The following is a 16959-nucleotide window of genomic DNA, read 5'->3' on the forward strand; positions in this document are numbered from 1 at the left end:
CCAGGACCGGATGGATTACACCCCAGAGTTCTGAAGGAACTAGCAGACGAGATCTCAGAACCACTGAATTATATCTTTCAGAGATCCTGGAACACCGGGGAACTACCAGAGGACTGGAAAAGAGCTGATGTGGTTCCCATCTTCAAAAAAGGGAAAAAATTAGATCCAGGAAACTACAGACCTATCAGCCTAACCTCAATACCAGGAAAGATTCTGGAAAAAATAATCAAGCAACGAATTTGCGAACACCTAGAAGCAAACAAAGTAATAGCCAAAAGCCAACATGGATTTGTCAAAAACAGATCATGCCAGACTAATCTTATTGCATTCTTTGATAATGTGACAAAATTAGTGGACCAGAGGAATGCCGTTGATATAGTTTACTTGGACTTCAGTAAGGCTTTTGATAAGGTAGACCATAACCTACTACTAGATAAAGTAGAAGAATGTGGGTTAGACAGCATCACCACCAGATGGATTGGTAACTGGCTGACCAACCGCACTCAACGTGTAGTTCTCAATGGAACTGCATCTACATGGAGGGAAGTATGCAGTGGAGTACCCCAAGGCTCTGTTTTAGGCCCAGTACTCTTCAACATCTTCATCAATGATTTGGATGAGGGAATAAATGGGGAACTCATCAAATTTGCAGATGATACCAAGCTGGCAGGAATAGCCAACACTCCAGAAGATAGGCTTAAGATACAGAAGGATCTTGACAAACTTGAACATTGGGCACTATCTAATAAAATGAAATTCAATGGTGAAAAGAGTAAGGTTCTACATTTAGGCAACAAAAACGGAATGCACAGGTACAGTATAGGTGATACCATACTCAGTAGTAGTAACTGTGAAAGGGATCTTGGAGTCCTAGTGGACAACCATTTAAATATGAGCCAGCAGTGTGCAGCAGCTGCCAAAAAAGCCAACACAGTTCTAGGCTGCATCAACAGAGGGATAGAATCAAGATCACGTGAAGTGTTAATACCACTTTATAATGCCTTGGTAAGGCCACACTTGGAATACTGCATTCAGTTCTGGTCGCCACGATGTAAAAAAGATGTGGAGACTCTAGAAAGAGTGCAGAGAAGAGCAACAAAGATGATTAGGGGACTGGAGACTAAAACATATGAAGAACGGTTGCAGGAACTGGGTATGTTTAGCTTAAGAGAAAGAAGGACTAGGGGAGACATGATAGCATTATTCCAATATCTCAGAGGTTGCCACAAAGAAGAGGGAGTCAAACTATTCTCCAAAGCACCTGAGGGTAGAACAAGAAGCAATGGGTGGAAACTAATCAAGGAGAGAAGCAATTTAGAACTGAGGAGGAATTTCCTGACAGTGAGAACAATTAATCAGTGGAACAGCTTGCCTCCAGAAGTTGTGAATGCCCCAACACTGGAAGTCTTTAAGAAGATGTTGGATAGCTATTTGTCTGGAACGGTATAGGGTTTCCTGCCTGGGCAGGGGGTTGGACTAGAAGACCTCCAAGGTCCCTTCCAACTCTACTACTATTGTATTATAAGGGAGGTAGGGAAGGAGGGAGGGAGAAAGGAAGGATAGGAGGATAGGGAAAGAGGAAAGAAGGCAGGCAGGCAGAAGGGAGGGAGGTGCAAGGAAGGAAGGAAGCATAGATAAGCAGGAGGGAAAGAAGGCAGGCAGGCAGGAGGAAAGAGGAAGGAGGGAACTGGAAGGGAGGCAGGGAAGGAGGGAGGGAGAAAGGAAGGATAGGAGGATAGGGAAAGAGGAAAGAAGGCAGGCAGGCAGAAGGGAGGGAGGTGCAAGGAAGGAAGGAAGCATAGATAAGCAGGAGGGAAAGAAGGCAGGCAGGCAGGAGGAAAGAGGAAGGAGGGAACTGGAAGGGAGGCAGGGAAGGAAGGGAAGGAGGAAGGGAGGGTGGAAGGAAGGATAGACAAGTAAGAGGGAAAGAGGAAAGAAAGCATGTGACTACGGTGGGAGACGAGGAAAGACCGGTGTGCTATGTTATGCAGAGGTGTACTTATAACAATTTTATAGACAAATGATACTATTTACAGTCGCGCGGGGGGGGGGGCGCGAAATGTTTTCTTCTTCCTAGGGGGGGGCATGACAGAAAATAATTGAGAAGCACTGCATTAGGGCAAGAACAAGCAGACAAAGATTTATAACAAGCTTAACATCTCCAAAGATAGAGGCACAATTTACAATAAACTTAGGGAGGCATCTGTATAAAGAGAAATTTAAAAGGCTGACACTATTTAGTCCAGGAAAAAAACAAGAAGACCATTACAGATAGTCCTAGCTTCACAAATGCCCTGTTAAGCAACTATTTGAAGTTATGACAGTGCTGAAAAAGTAACTTTACAACTGGTTCTCACACTTAGCGCCCTGGTTACGTGGTCGAGATTTGGACACTTTGCAACTGATGAAGGTTTACGACTGTTGCAGCATCCCATGGTTGCGTGATCATCATTTGCATGGTCGAACAGCTGGCTTCCAACAAGAGGAGTGGCTGTTAAAATTGCAAGTCACGATCACGTGATATCTCATTTAATGACCATGGTGATTTGCTTAAGACTGCAACAGAAGTGAGATGATAACTCCATCACAATTACATATCGTGCTTAATGACCACATCACTTAGTAATGGACTTATTGGTCCCAATTGTGGGGAAGAGTACCTGTAACAACTGAATGTAAAAGAAAATAAGTGAGATTTCACTTTAATAAAATGGGTAACAAATTTATCTTATAACAGTAACTTAAAATCATACAACTGAAGTAACTTAATAGTTAAATAAGTACATACATACTTACAAACATAATTAAATACTACTATAATTAATACCTTTCAGAAAGCAATTATTGCAATATGTAAAGAAATCTGCAAAGTACAAATGAACAGTGTACGAAAGCATCAAATACTTATAAATTAATGTATCTGTTATAATATGCAGAGGTAATAAAAAATCCACCATATTCAGGAAATAAACCATATTATCTGTTGTTAAAATCTGTAGGACAAATCCCAGATCTAAATGTATCCCTTCGACCAGTGTAGAAACTGCCTTATATCCACAAGAAGAAATCGGGGACACATGCAAGTTAACCTTTATTCATCTAAAATTTCAGGATTACTTCTGATTGAGGAATATAAACTTACTTGGATATTCTCTGAGATGCTACTTTCCTGATATTGACTGGGGGCTTAGGGACCAAATGTGAAGATGCACTCTGGGATGACATCACTTTGTGCAGATTAGATGCATTCTGGACTTCAGAAATGGAACCTGATGCTCTGCGGCTACAAGCATTAGATGACAAGGCCGTAGAACTGAGACTGGATGCAGAACTGATATTCGATGGTGGGAAGCTGGCAAACAAAGCCTAATAGAAAAGGGGGGGGGGAATAGAATTCAATTTTTAAGACTAATAGAAGCGTTCAAATGATTAGATTTCTAATAGGATATTTCCGCTTCTGAAAATAACAAAATCGTTGATTTTGTACAATACTAATTTCACAATTCATTGTATAATGGAGAAATGGTTGAATTTGTAATCCTCCTGTTGTACATGCCTTGCTTAGCTCTGTGAGTGTTCCTTTCTGCAGACAGACAAGTAGATCTGTCACCCAGTGGGAAGAGTCAACAAAGCAACATTTAACAGCAAAATTGTCAGAGGCTAAGGAAAGGTCAGAACTGTTTTTCTTGGGGGCAGCAGATATACAAAAATCTTTTCTTCCTTTGTTTGGTTTTCTGGCTGCTGTGTGCTCCAATCAGCATACAAGGACAGAGGAATCTAACACTGACCCAGTCTTGGATTTACCTTCAAAGAAAACTACCCTGCTGTGGTCCTTTATAACAGATGCTGAGGAGACAGGGGAAGCCACTTTTTCTTTGGGGGGGGGGTTGGGGGGAGAGACAGCAAGGATTAAAAGTTTTGATCACAGAGAAAAGATTGACTAGGGCAAATATCACAGCAAACACAAACTAAACTGAACTAAAAATGTTAATCAGACATGAATCAGCTGTAATTTGAGATGGAAGACAAAGGAAATTCAGACAAACCTCCCTAGCAATAGTTTAAAAGCCAAAAATCTGTATTGTTTTCCTAGGTGGATAATATTCATTATTTTACAATATTAGAAAACCAGAAAAATCAGAAACTTGTTGATGACTGAAGTAATGCATTTCCTCATAGACAATCCTGTATGACAAAATAGGCAACTCAAGGTCAGCAAATAAAAACTTTGTCCAGCCCAGAAAAGTGCAATTAATACTTCTGGAGGAATCAATGAGAGCTGTTAAAGAGTGAGCCAAATACTATGTACATAACACCATGAATTGTGTCGTATTCAATATAAACATTTCCAACAAGCACTAGCATTTCTACAAGGCTACTTGCATGGTTTTAAATTCCATTATTTCCCATGTGAAAAGTATTCTAGGCCTTATTATTCAGATGTACACACTAGATACTAGACTTAGTAATGGAACAAGATTTCAAGAGAACATATGACCCTACTAACTAGAATGGATTTTCCCCAACAATCAGTAAATGCTATTTGTGAAATATTAGCTCAATACAATTTCAGTTGAATTCAAGCCACAAAGAATCCAGCCATTAGTTTTATTTCATATATTCAAACAATGTTAGGGTTTATATATACAGTATTCTTTTTGAAATACTGTTAGTTTTCCATTACACCAATGTTTCTGATTTGACCAGTCAAACCTTTCTCACATTGTATGAGTCAAGATAACCACAATCAAAGCTTAAATTCACATAAAGATCAACAATTTTTATGAATTTATCTAATTTATGTGGCCGCCCGTCTCACAAGCAAGTGACTTTGGGTTATGTAGAACAACCAAAAATATCTGTTATCTTTGTCATTAACAAATATTAAAACATTTAAAACTATGAAAACAACTAAAGCAAGAGTAATAGACAAAGGGATGTTAATATATGGGCACCTCACTAGTTCACCCATCCCCTGTTGTTTTACCAGGTTCTGAGGGACTTTGGGAAGCTTAGAAACAATTATTAAAGTATACTTACTTTGGGCAGAGCAGGGGAAGAGATTCTACAGCCCAGGGCCACTGAGGAAAAGGCCTGATGACTAGGGGCCATCAAATATACTTCCCTAGATAACTGATTCTAGTCTGTTAAATTTGGTAGATGAAATTGGGCAATGATCGTTCCTCAAACAACACAGTCCCAGTTCATGTAGGGCTTTAATGGTCAACACCAACACCTTGAATTGGACCTGGAAACAAACTGGTAACCAATGTAGCTCATGTTCCAGAAAACTACAAAAAACATATACCGTATTTTTTGGAGTATAAGACACATCTTTTTTCTCAAAAAAAGAGGTTGAAAATCTGGGTGCGTCTTATACATCGAATACAGCATTTTTTTGCCTGCCGAAGCCCCCCCCCCTCACCAAAATGGACGCGCCTAGCCTTATGGAGTCTTTCAGAGAGCTCCTGGGGCTGGGGAGGGCAGAAATGAGCAAAAAATGGGCCACTTTTCGGCCTCCCCAGCCCCGAGCAGCACTCTATAAGCCTCCATAAGGCTATGCATGCAATTCTTTTGACAAAAAAACAGTCCGTTTTTGCGAAAAATGGGCCGTCTTGTGCTCTTTTTTCCCCACCCCACCCCCAAGAGCACTCTGCAAGCCCGCCCCCCACAAGCTATTCATGCCTTTTATTTGGAAAAAAATGGACCCGTTTTCGCGAAAAACAGGACGTTTGGGGAGGTTTGCAGAGTGCAAAAACTTTCGGAAAGCTAAAAAGTGATTGATGAGAATTACATTGGTCAAGTGCTGTGCCAGCAGAAACAAGTCTTAGGTGCTGCAGGTTGTCAGCGATTTCCTTCTCCAGCACATGGATAAATGCGCCTGGAAACATCTACCTACCTACCTACCCTCTCTCTCTCCCTACCTACCTACTGTATTTCTCTCTATCCCTCTACTTACCTACCTACTCTCTCTCCCCCTACCTACCTACTGTATTTCTCTCTCTTTCTCTCTATCCCTCTATCTAACTACCTACCTACTCTCTCTCTCTCCCTACCTACCTACTGTATTTCTCTCTCTCTATCCCCCTACCTATCTATCCACCTACCTACCCTCTCTCCCTCTCCCTACCTACCTACTGTATTTTTCTTTCTCTCCCTCTCTCTCCCTCTCTCTACCTACCTAGTTTAAAAAAGCCTCTTTAAAACTTTGGTGCGTCTTATACTCCGGTGCGTCTTATACTCTGAAAAATACGGTAACTGGTCACACCGCTGCATCTTTCACCAGCTGAAGTTTCCAGGAACTTCTCAAGGGCAATCCGATGTAGAGTGACACTCAATAGTCCAACCAGAAGATGACTAAGGCATGAGTGACCACGTTTAAGGCCACTTGATCTAGGAATAGATGCAATTGATGCATGATATATCACTTGCTTGTTAAGCGGGACTCATGAATCCTTGAGGATCTTCAAATTGCACAGTGTTTGTTTTGGGCAGTGCAACTTCATCCAGCACCTGAGAGTTATAATCCTACAATCAGAGGACCTCAAAACCCCAAGCCACTCAGTCTTGCCAGGATTCAGCTGAAGCCTGTTGTTTCCCATCCAGACACTCTCAGCCTCCAGACACTTGGATAAGACATCCATACTAGTGCTTAATTTGCCAAGAGCACAGGTGTACAGTCTGATATTACCAACATACTGATATACTTCACTGTCTAGCAATGGATAAGCTCACCCAGCAGTCTCATGTTAAACAGAAGACAGGAAATCACCAATCCCTGTGGAACCCCAAAGTGGGGGGCCAGGGGCAGAATCTTTCCTCCCCAATCACCATGGACTAGAATGGACTCCAGAGAAAGGAAGTGAACCAGCACAAACTCATGCCGCTCACCCTTAATCCTCCTAGCTGATCCAGAAAGATACCATGTAGAAAGCCACCAAGAGGTCAAGTAAGGCAAGGATCCTACCCAAGCCAGAGATCACCCAAAAGTATTACTAATGCTTTTGAAATGAGAAATGAAAATTGAAATCAAAAATTCCCTACATTTTGACAAAATGAAAAGAGGATGACGTATGTACATTGTAATATAAGGTACCTTGCTCAATAGTAATAACTGTGAGAGGGATCTTGGAATCCTAGTGGACAACCATTTAAATATGAACCAGCAGTGTGCAACAGCAGCCAAAAAAGCCAACACAGTTCTAGGCTGCATAAACAAAGGAATAGAATCAAGATTTCGTGAAGTGTTAATACCACTTTATAATGCCTTGGTAAGGCCACACTTGGAATACTGCATTCAGTTTTGGTCACCACGATGTAAAAAAGATGTGGAAACTCTAGAAAGAGTGCAGAGAAGAGCAACAAAGGTGATTAGGGACTGGAGGCTATAATATAAAGAACGGTTGCAGGAACTGGGTATGTCTAGTTTAATGAAAAGAACTAGGGGTGACATGATAGCAGTGTTCCAATATCTCAGGGGTTGCCACAAAGAAGAGGGAGTCAAACTATTCTCCAAAGCACCTGAGGGCAGGACAAGAAGCAATGGGTGGAAACTAATCAAGGAGAGAAGCAACTTAGAACTAAGGAGAAATTTCCTGACAGAACAATTAATCAGTGGAACAACTTGCCTCCAGAAGTTGTAAATGCTCCAACACTGGACAATTTTAAGAAGATATTGGATAACCATTTGTCTGAAGTGGTGTAGGGTTTCCTGCCTAAGCAGGGGTTTGGACTAGAAAACCTCCACAGTCCTTCCAACTCTGTTATTCTATTCTATTCTATTCTATTCTATTCTATAAACTGGAAAATATTGTGGGAATGATAGGATAAGAATCTAATTAATAAAACATTCACAAAGTTGCACATGTGTATGCATACCAATTTTCTGAAATATGACCAAATGATTAATCTAATTTAGTAGGTTGGCCAGAAGCCAATAAGAGGCACCTTCTGCCACACTCTCCTGAGCAAGAAATCTTTAAAATGTCTGTTAGAATAAATAAATATTAGGAAACCATAGCAGTTTACACAATGTTGGTTCTGTGACTTATTCAAGAAATGGTTGTGAATAAGTCCAAACCACAATTTGCACAAATAAGAGCTGATAATATACTGTACATGGCATCATTCAATATAATGAAATACCCCAAAAAAATCATCAACAACAACCCACTAGCATTCAGGCAGCAGGAAAAGAACTGAAAATCTCATCTCCTATCATCATGTGAACAGAAATATACCGTAATTGCCCATGTATTCCAAAGCGAAAACCATCTACAGGATTTTGATTCTCCTGCTAAAGGAAAGTCTGTGGTGTTTGTCATCTCATTTTGCAAAGAGGACTCAATGTTGATTTGCAAGTAGACAGAACAGGTCTACAAATTGTTTGAAGTTTCCAATAACTCTGGGGAAATAACTGGAATTATTATTCGGGAAAGAAATTAGCATCTTAGCCTAGAAGACCTAAACTGAGCACACTCCATATCTTTGACCTCCACTTTAGGAAACTCCCCTTTTATGTTGTAAACATTTGGTTGAGAAAGTCTTCCTTTGAGAGTTCATCCTCCGCAATAAAAACTAATAAATAGTATGATGGTTCAAGATTTTGGTGGTCTGTTTCAAGGAGGGCTAAGTAATCAGTGAAAGGTTTTCTCAGTTAAGGTTCTCACTGTCCTAGCCAATATGATTAATGGTTGGATGTAGGAGGCTCTGTAGAGAGCCCTTCTTCCCCATTCCTGTTTTAAAGGAAGTGACAGAGATCAAATGTTGAGAACTTGGAACTGGATGAGAGGGATTTGGCTCAGTGTTGATAGTTTCTTGTACAACTGCAGCTTCCTCTGCATCTGTTCTTTTCTTTTCTTTTGTTCTTGTTAAGGGAGATCCTTGAATACAGAGAGTCCTCGACTTACAGCAGTTCACTTAATGGCCATTCAATGTTACAACAGCACTGAAAAAAAGGGATTTATGACCGTTTTCACACTCACGACCATTGCAACATCTCCCTGGTCATGTGTTCAAAACCCGGATGCTTGGCAACTGGTTCGTAGTTATATTTATGATGGCTACAGGGTCTCCGAATCATGTAATCACCTTTGGTGACTTTCCGATGAGCAAATTCAATGGGGAAGTCAGGTTCACTTAACAATCGTGTTACTAATGTAACAGCTGCAGTGATTCACTTGATAACTGTGGCAAGATAGATTTTTAAATGGGCCAAAATTCACTTAATGAATGTCTCGCTTAGCAACAGAAATGTTGGGCTCAATTGTGGCCGTAAGTCGAGGACTACCTGTATTTGTCAGAATTCATTCTTCATCTCTGTCACTTCCCCATAAAGACAGTAATTGATGGGCCACTGCCCTAAATGGATTATTGTGGGGCTAGGTTCTTAACAGCAGAACCAGCATGTAAGCTGCTATGTTCTAAAAAGAATGCCAACTTCTTCCTTATTAAGGCCAGACGCTTCTCCTTATGACTGAATCTTTTCTGATGCTTCAAAGTAGTTGCAGCCATCTTTCATTATTTGTAAAGGTAAAAATATGAACAGATACAAAATCTGGAACATTTCAGCCTATAAGAAAAATATATGTATATGATACAGACATATAGAATATACATTGTTCAAGAAAGTGTAAAATATACATATATCTCTATGTATTTTTTCTCTAGTAAAACTAGAAAGGATGATCAAGATGATAAATATTTATTTATAGAATATTTAGTTTAGCTTCAGTTGATTGTATATACCACCACCAATTCTAATTATTTTGGAAGAAAATTGGAGAAAAGATTAATAGCAATTGAATAGTAATTGGAGGGTATTAGAAGAGAGCGTTTCCTGAGACACGTTCTTGTCCAAAGTACAGTACAGTATGCTGTATCGGATAAATCTTTTTTGTCTTAGCCAGGAGATCCTTCTAGCTAACACTACCAGTATCATATCACCTGAGTAATAACATAGCCTACAAATGCCTTGATTGACAATTTCTACTCAATTACATTTGTTTTTTGAATGCTGTACATTGTATCTTTAATTAAAGCAGTTTGATTTGTATCTAATCTCTCAAGTTTGGAACTGTCAAGTTGCTTTGAACATAATCACAGAATTTATGTGGCTCCCCACTTGGTCCTTGTCAGGGGAAAAATTTCACCCTGAAGAAAGTGAGGTCTAGGACCGCGGCTGATTCCAACAGCATATGCATTAAGATGTGAAGAAAAAGAATAAAAGTCTTGGGAAGCATATTCTAATTAATAAACAAACTTTAATACAAAAATAATAAATGGAAATAAAACAAAACTAACTAATTGTTACATTTTGATAATAAAGGTTCCGTCTGCCAGCTTTCCTGGCAGCCGGACAAAAGTTCAGTAGTAGCTCTCTTTCTCTCTCTCTTCCTCTGGAATGTGTGAAGACATGCGCAAATACATCAATGTCAGATAAGACTTTATGACCTGCGCAATAACTCTTTCTCAGTTTAACTCTTTAGTGTCAGTTCAGTCAGTTCATGCCTAGCAAACATTTTTAACGTAGTGACAGTCCTTATTAGAGGTATCATTAGGGTTTAACAGGCATTAACAACAAGTAACACAATAATTGAATTGAGACCTTTGAAGTATGTGCTGGAGAAGACTCCTGCGAGTCTTTTGGACTGCAAGGCGATCAAACCGGTCAGTCCTAGAGGAGATCAACCCTGACTGCTCTTTAGAAGGCCAGATCCTGAAGGTGAAACTCAAGCACTCTGGCCACCTCATGAGAAGGAAGGTCATACTGGAGAAGAGCCTAATGCTGTGAAAGATTGAGGGCAAAAGAAGAAGGGGACAACAGAGAATGAGGTGGCTGGATGGAGTCACCGAAGCAGTCGGCATGAGCTTAAATGGACTCAAGAGGATGGTAGAGGACCGGAAGGCCTGGAGGAATGTTATCCATGGGATAGCGATGGGTCAGACACGACTTTGCAACTAACAACAACAACAACAACAACAACATAATAATAATAATAATAATAACAACAACAACAATAATAATAATAGTAATAATAATAATAAATGTATATCTTCGTTCTCAGTAAAAATACAGCCTCCAGAATAAAATAGAAAAAAAGAAAAAAAATAGCATAACTGATCTAATACAATAAAAATAATCTCCAACAAAAATATGTAAGGCTAATGTGTAATTCAGTTAGTAAGGAAGTAAAAATTAAAAATTTCAGGATTTACAATCTAGAATTACAATCCTGCAAAAGCCAACCATTGAGTCATTTTACCATTTTCATACAAAACAAGTGCTCCAAAAGTGAGTTAATCACCTTTCTACATAGCAAGCTGTATCTTAAATGCTTTAAAAACCAAAACTCTGGAACAGGTATAATACATAGACCCTTTTCTTGCCAAAAGATGGGTAAAAAAAAACTGAGCAGAAAAACAATAATCTTAAAGGCTTATTAACAAAGCAATCCAGATTCCCTCCCCCTTTGCCCAGATAACCAGTTAGAGAGAGCAAGTTCTTCATCCTACAAGAATGTAAATCAACAACTCTTATGAATACTATCTATCTCATATTACATGCAAGAATTATTAAGATGTATGTCATACACACTATACAAATACTCTTTGAAGATCACTGATTCATGAAGAAAAAAGAAGCAAAAAAATAAACAGAAAGAAGACTCAAACTGAAGAACAGAGGGAACCAGAAGTTCCTAAACTATGAACCACAGAAGCCAGATCCAATTCCTTCTTCTCAGCTGTTGCACTAAAAATACATTTAATAGATTCCTGGCATGACTTTTGTATGTGGCCTACAAAAGTAATTTCCAAAGTAAGTTATAGCAGAGTGAGCCAAAGATATAAGAACCTGAAAATAATGTAAAGCACCAAAGACAGTGAAACAAAAGGGACAGGCAAAAAACAAGGACGGCATATAAAAAGCTTGCTGTATACAGTACCAGAGAAATAAAGAATATTAACTATTTTAAAACAATTGTTATTAACATTATATCATGACAGTATCCGTTCATTCTGATAGTCCAGAACCATCCCTTTTAATTGAAATATGCACTTTAGGAGATTTTCCACTTTGTATGTGCGGGTATACTTCCCCAATCAGAGTTAGTGTGCAATTTGCTGTCTTCCTGAACCCATGGCTCTCACTCAAAAAGGAGGTGGGAGCCATGGGGTTTTTTTTTGGGGGGGGGGGGTGTCAACTTCTGCACCAATAGCACCTTTTTCTGGACCAGCAGGCCCTGCTCATGGTGACTCATTCCTCAGTCACCTCGCAATTCTACACTGAAACATTTGTTTTATATTTAATATTTAAGTGATATTTCAGGAAGAAATCATATATTTAAAATGAGAAAGGGCCATAAGCATAACTATTTAGGTAAGCATAATGCTTAATTTCTTATGAAGACTTGCCATAGAATATTCTTCTAATAGGAACAACAGCACCCTATCATTCAAATGACCAATTAATTCACTGTAAAATAATACTTCATTTTAGCGTGCATATGTGTATTGTTTTAATTATACACATCTAAATTAGCATCTATTATTTTCAAATGCAAAACTGTTCCTGAATTGAAAATCCATGTTAATTAATATCATGGAAGAAAAAAAATAGCACAAAAGTTTTAATAGGAGTTGCTTACGAACTATTCTACAAACATTCACTCACACAGGAATTGACATTATTATAGTCCAAGGAACTGAGATCACTACATAGCTAGGTGGTCTAAGGTACCAGAGCCTAGGGGAAACAGGAGAAGACTCAAATTCTGTTTTTGTTCACACATATTATGGATAAGACCATTAAATCTATTCTACTTTATTTAAAGTGCAGAGAAATCACAACAACAACAAAATATATATTATCAAGAAAATGATTTTTTTAGTTGCAACATTTGGCTCTGAAAGCTGGACCATCAGAAAGATTGAACAAAGGAAAAACTAATGTCTTTGAATAGAAGTACTGACTAAAACTGTGGAGAGAACCTTAGAATCCAAGAACAGATCCCTCAATGCTAGAGGAAGAAAAACCAGGAAACTCATTGGAAATCCCAATGATGAAGCTATAGCTGAAATATTTTGGACACATAACATTGAGTAGGCAAGAGTCACTGAAGACAACCCTGATCTTGGAAAAATTGAAAAGGGCTGATAGAAGACAAGATGGCTAGAAATTACCACTTATGGCACAAACATGAGTTTTTAAGAACTCAAGAGAAGCAGTGGTTGACAAACAATCCTGTCAAAATTTATTTATCTATTTAAAACATGTATATAGCTGCCCACCTTAGAACCAACTCTGGGTATATCCTAATCAAATGTTAAAACAGCATAAAAAACATAAAACTATAAAAATAAATACATTAAAAACAAAAACTTGGCACCAAATCAAACTTCTGAAGTGCAGTCATCTAATCTTATCCAGCCCTTGGTGAGGAAAATTTCAAAGCTTTGAGGAAGGCTAGGCGTATAGAGACCTGCTGAACTTCAGAGAAAGAGTGTTCCATAAGTTAGGGGCTGTCACAGAAAAGGCATGCTTCCTAACTCCCATCAATGGCAATATTTAATGGAAGCTAAGGGAAGGAACCAGGAATGTGTCCATCCTATCTGACCTGACTGAATGAATGGAAAAAACACAAATTAGCTCGGTAGACATTTGTTTCTTATTCCCTAAGGTTAGTAGGAAATATAACAGTAAACTTGCTGATTACTGAGGGTAGGAATACCCAGTTATAATCCTGGTTTTTAAAAAAATATTTAAATCATTTCAATCTTTTATTACCCCAGGCAAAGGGAGAGCTTCTGCATGAAAGCCCTTTTCTTTAATAATGGAAACTTCAGTATTTCCTGTGCCTGAGATGTGGCAATGAGCTTTGTAAGTCTACCACAGAACGTCTGTGCTGAGAGGGACTGGAAGAGGGAGTGCAGGAGATGCAAACAGAAGCTTAACAAAGGATCACTTGAAGAGAAATTCCTGAGTAATGGCTTTGCCCCAAGCCAAGAACAACATCATCTCCATGTCAGCAATTAAAAGAGCCAGGCATCATGGCCCCCTTCACACAAGTTAACTTACAAGGTTACCCAAGCAGAGTCCCCTTGCATAGACATTAAAAACATGCCAAGTATTTCTCCTTCCTAAAAGTTGGAAAGAGCTGAAAATGAAGGGAGAAGCTATATGAGCAGACCTCATAGAAATTATCAATCTATTGGAGGTTTCTCCCCCCCCCCCCCTTAGCAGTTTTCTGTCCAAAATGTTTTAGGAAACCACAACAGGAGTTCAGTTTTGGCTTTCTTCTGTACCTAATGCTCACAGTTTGGGATAGAGGATTTTTGAAAACATACAGCTAAGAAAGTATGCTAGAAAAACCATACATTTGCACAATAGATTCAAGTATGATCTCATAAAGAAACAAAGCAATTGCTATGCCATATTTCCTTCATGGAAATAAGCTTTGCAGTGTTAGGCTTTAGCTAAAGTTGCTATTTATTACAAGCTAAGTAGGGCCAGCTAACATGAAGGATAATGCTGTTTATTCCAGGCACAATAAAAATGAAAAATGCTCGTTAAAATAATTTCATGCATACTTAGTAATATATTTTTGAAGCTTTTAAGTTATTAAAAATAAAGTAATACATGAAAGAAATTAGACAGACTGCAAATATATTGGGGAAGAAAACCTATTTTTACAATAGTGATTAAGGTGTTGGATTAGGAATCAAGAGATCCAGGATTCAGTCTGCCTTTAACAAAGAAACCCACTAGATGACTTTGGACCAGAGGTGGGTTCCTACCGGTTTGGCCAAGTAGGTAGTAACTCAGAAGCCTACGCCCCCGAACCGGTTCTATTGGCGGTTTCATAGGCGGCGCCATCTTGTTTTTTGCTTCTACACATACACAGAAGCAATTTTTTCACTAATGAGCGAACCGGCAATAAAAGAATCCGGAACCCACCCCTGCTTCGGACTAGTCATGCTCTATCAGCCCAGCCTATCACACAGGGTTGTTGGTATGGGGGGGGGGGGAGGGGCGAAGGAAGAGGGAATACACTCTTAAGTTTCTGAATGAAATGCAAGATATAAATACTAATAAATATAAACCAAAGAAAAAAGAAATTTGGCGTTATTGGATACAAAATCCAATGCATCAATCAGTACAAAAATCCACAGGGCTGCGATTTTGACAGAAATCCTAGTTTTGTTATTTTAATTTTCAAACTGAGAATCTGATTAGAAATAGTACATTAGGGTGATGTAAATTTCTGTACAGAACTGTATGTCCCTATGCCCTTCTGTTGCTTCTTGACTTCTTGTGCAACCTAGATGCTGTTAAGCTTTTTTTCTCTCTTTCCCTGCTCTTTCTTTATATGCCAATATAATTATTATGCAAATCAAAATACAGATAACCCTTGCTTAACGGCCATTCATTCAGTGACCATTTGAAGCTATAATGGTGCTGTAAAAGGAGGCTTACAATTGGTCTTCAAAGTTCCAGCCATCACAGCACCCCTGCAGTCATGTTATTGCGATTTGGGCACTTGGCACTTGATAGTATCACAGTCAGATGAGCATCATTTGTCACCTGGTGATGCAGTGGTTAGAATGCAATATTTCAGGCAAACTCTGACCATAGTCTGCAGTTTGATCCTGATGGGCCTCAAGATTAATTCAGCCTTCCATCCTTCTGAAGTCAGTAAAATGAAGACCCAGATCGTTAGGGGCAATGTGCTGACATTGTAAACTGTGCAGAGAATGCTATAAAAGCACTATGGGGCAGTATATAAATCTAAGTGCTATTACTATTTGTGAGCTTCCCTACCAGCTTTCTATAAGCAAAATTAATGGGGAAGGTCACAAGTCATTCCGGTAAGTTGCTTGTATCCCACTGTACTCATGTCACACCTTGCAACCTTCTACGCACTCTCCCCTATTCAGCAACAGATACCTCCAGCCCCGCTATGCTTGCACTGCACACCATATCTTCTCTTCCTTCTCGCCTAGTTGCAAACTACATGGGACTAGCTTAACAATCCCCAATCCTCACTTTACGACTGCATTGCTTAGTGATGGAAGTTTGTCCCAAATACCATATATGTATATATGCTGGTTTTGTTGTATTCGGGTCTTTTCCCGTGTAAGATTGAGATTGTCTTTGCAATGTTTCAGCGAGATCGCACTCGCCATCTTCAGGCTGTGGTCTTTGGCTTAAAGTGTGACCTGACCTGCCGTCTTTCTGTATATCTTGGTGGGAGGGGATGGAGTGCTGGCTTTGTTTCAGTAGGTGGAATGATTGGTTGTGTGGTTGTATCATGATTGGTAGATTGGTGCTGATTGGTGCTGGCTGTGTGTTCGTTGTTCTTTTGTATTGTAACGGCCTGGATGGTGGGTGGTGTTCGTTTGTTAGCTAGGGCTGGTTTCCAGATGTTTGGTAGGCGGGAGGTATCATCACGTTTATTCATGTTGTGGGGGTGTTTCTCTATTTCGATGGCTTCCATAATTATTCTCTTGTTGAGGTGTTCTGTTTTGGAGATTAACCTGGCTCCTTCAAAATTGATTTCATGTCCTGTAGCTTTAAGGTGCTGGAAAAGGGAGGAAGTTTTTTCTTTTTTTCTTACTGCATTCTTGTGTTCTGTGATGCGTGCATTTATTCTCCTGTTTGTCTGTCCTATATATGTTGCCGGGCAACATATGCAAAATCTGCCACCATCCAGGCCGTTACAAAAGAACAATGAACACACAGCCAGCACCAATCAGCACCAATCTACCAATCATGATACAACCACACAACCAATCATTCCACCTACTGAAACAAAGCCAGCACTCCATCCCCTCCCACCAAGATATACAGAAAAGACGGCAGGTCCGGTCACACTTTAAGACCACAGCCTGAAGATGGCGAGTGAGATCTCGCTGAAACGTTGCAAAGACAATCTCAATCTTACACGGGAAAAGACCCGA

The 16959-nt window shown here is 39.4% G+C and overlaps 1 protein-coding gene across 14 annotated transcripts in view; it reads right to left on the bottom strand.

The window, feature by feature from the left end:
- The window catches only part of TTLL5 (tubulin tyrosine ligase like 5), a 167700-nt gene that overhangs the window by 25178 nt on the left and 125563 nt on the right, over positions 1–16959 (bottom strand). For all 14 annotated transcript variants that reach the window (XM_081947794.1, XM_081947787.1, XM_081947780.1 and 11 more), the window contains one exon: positions 3143–3366. In XM_081947794.1, the coding sequence (XP_081803920.1) occupies positions 3143–3366 (224 nt within the window). The remainder of the gene's footprint in view (positions 1–3142; positions 3367–16959) is intronic.

The sequence above is a fragment of the Natrix helvetica genome, assembly GCF_964273705.1.
Source record: "Natrix helvetica genome assembly, chromosome: 1".
Classification (NCBI taxonomy): domain Eukaryota; kingdom Metazoa; phylum Chordata; class Lepidosauria; order Squamata; family Natricidae; genus Natrix; species Natrix helvetica.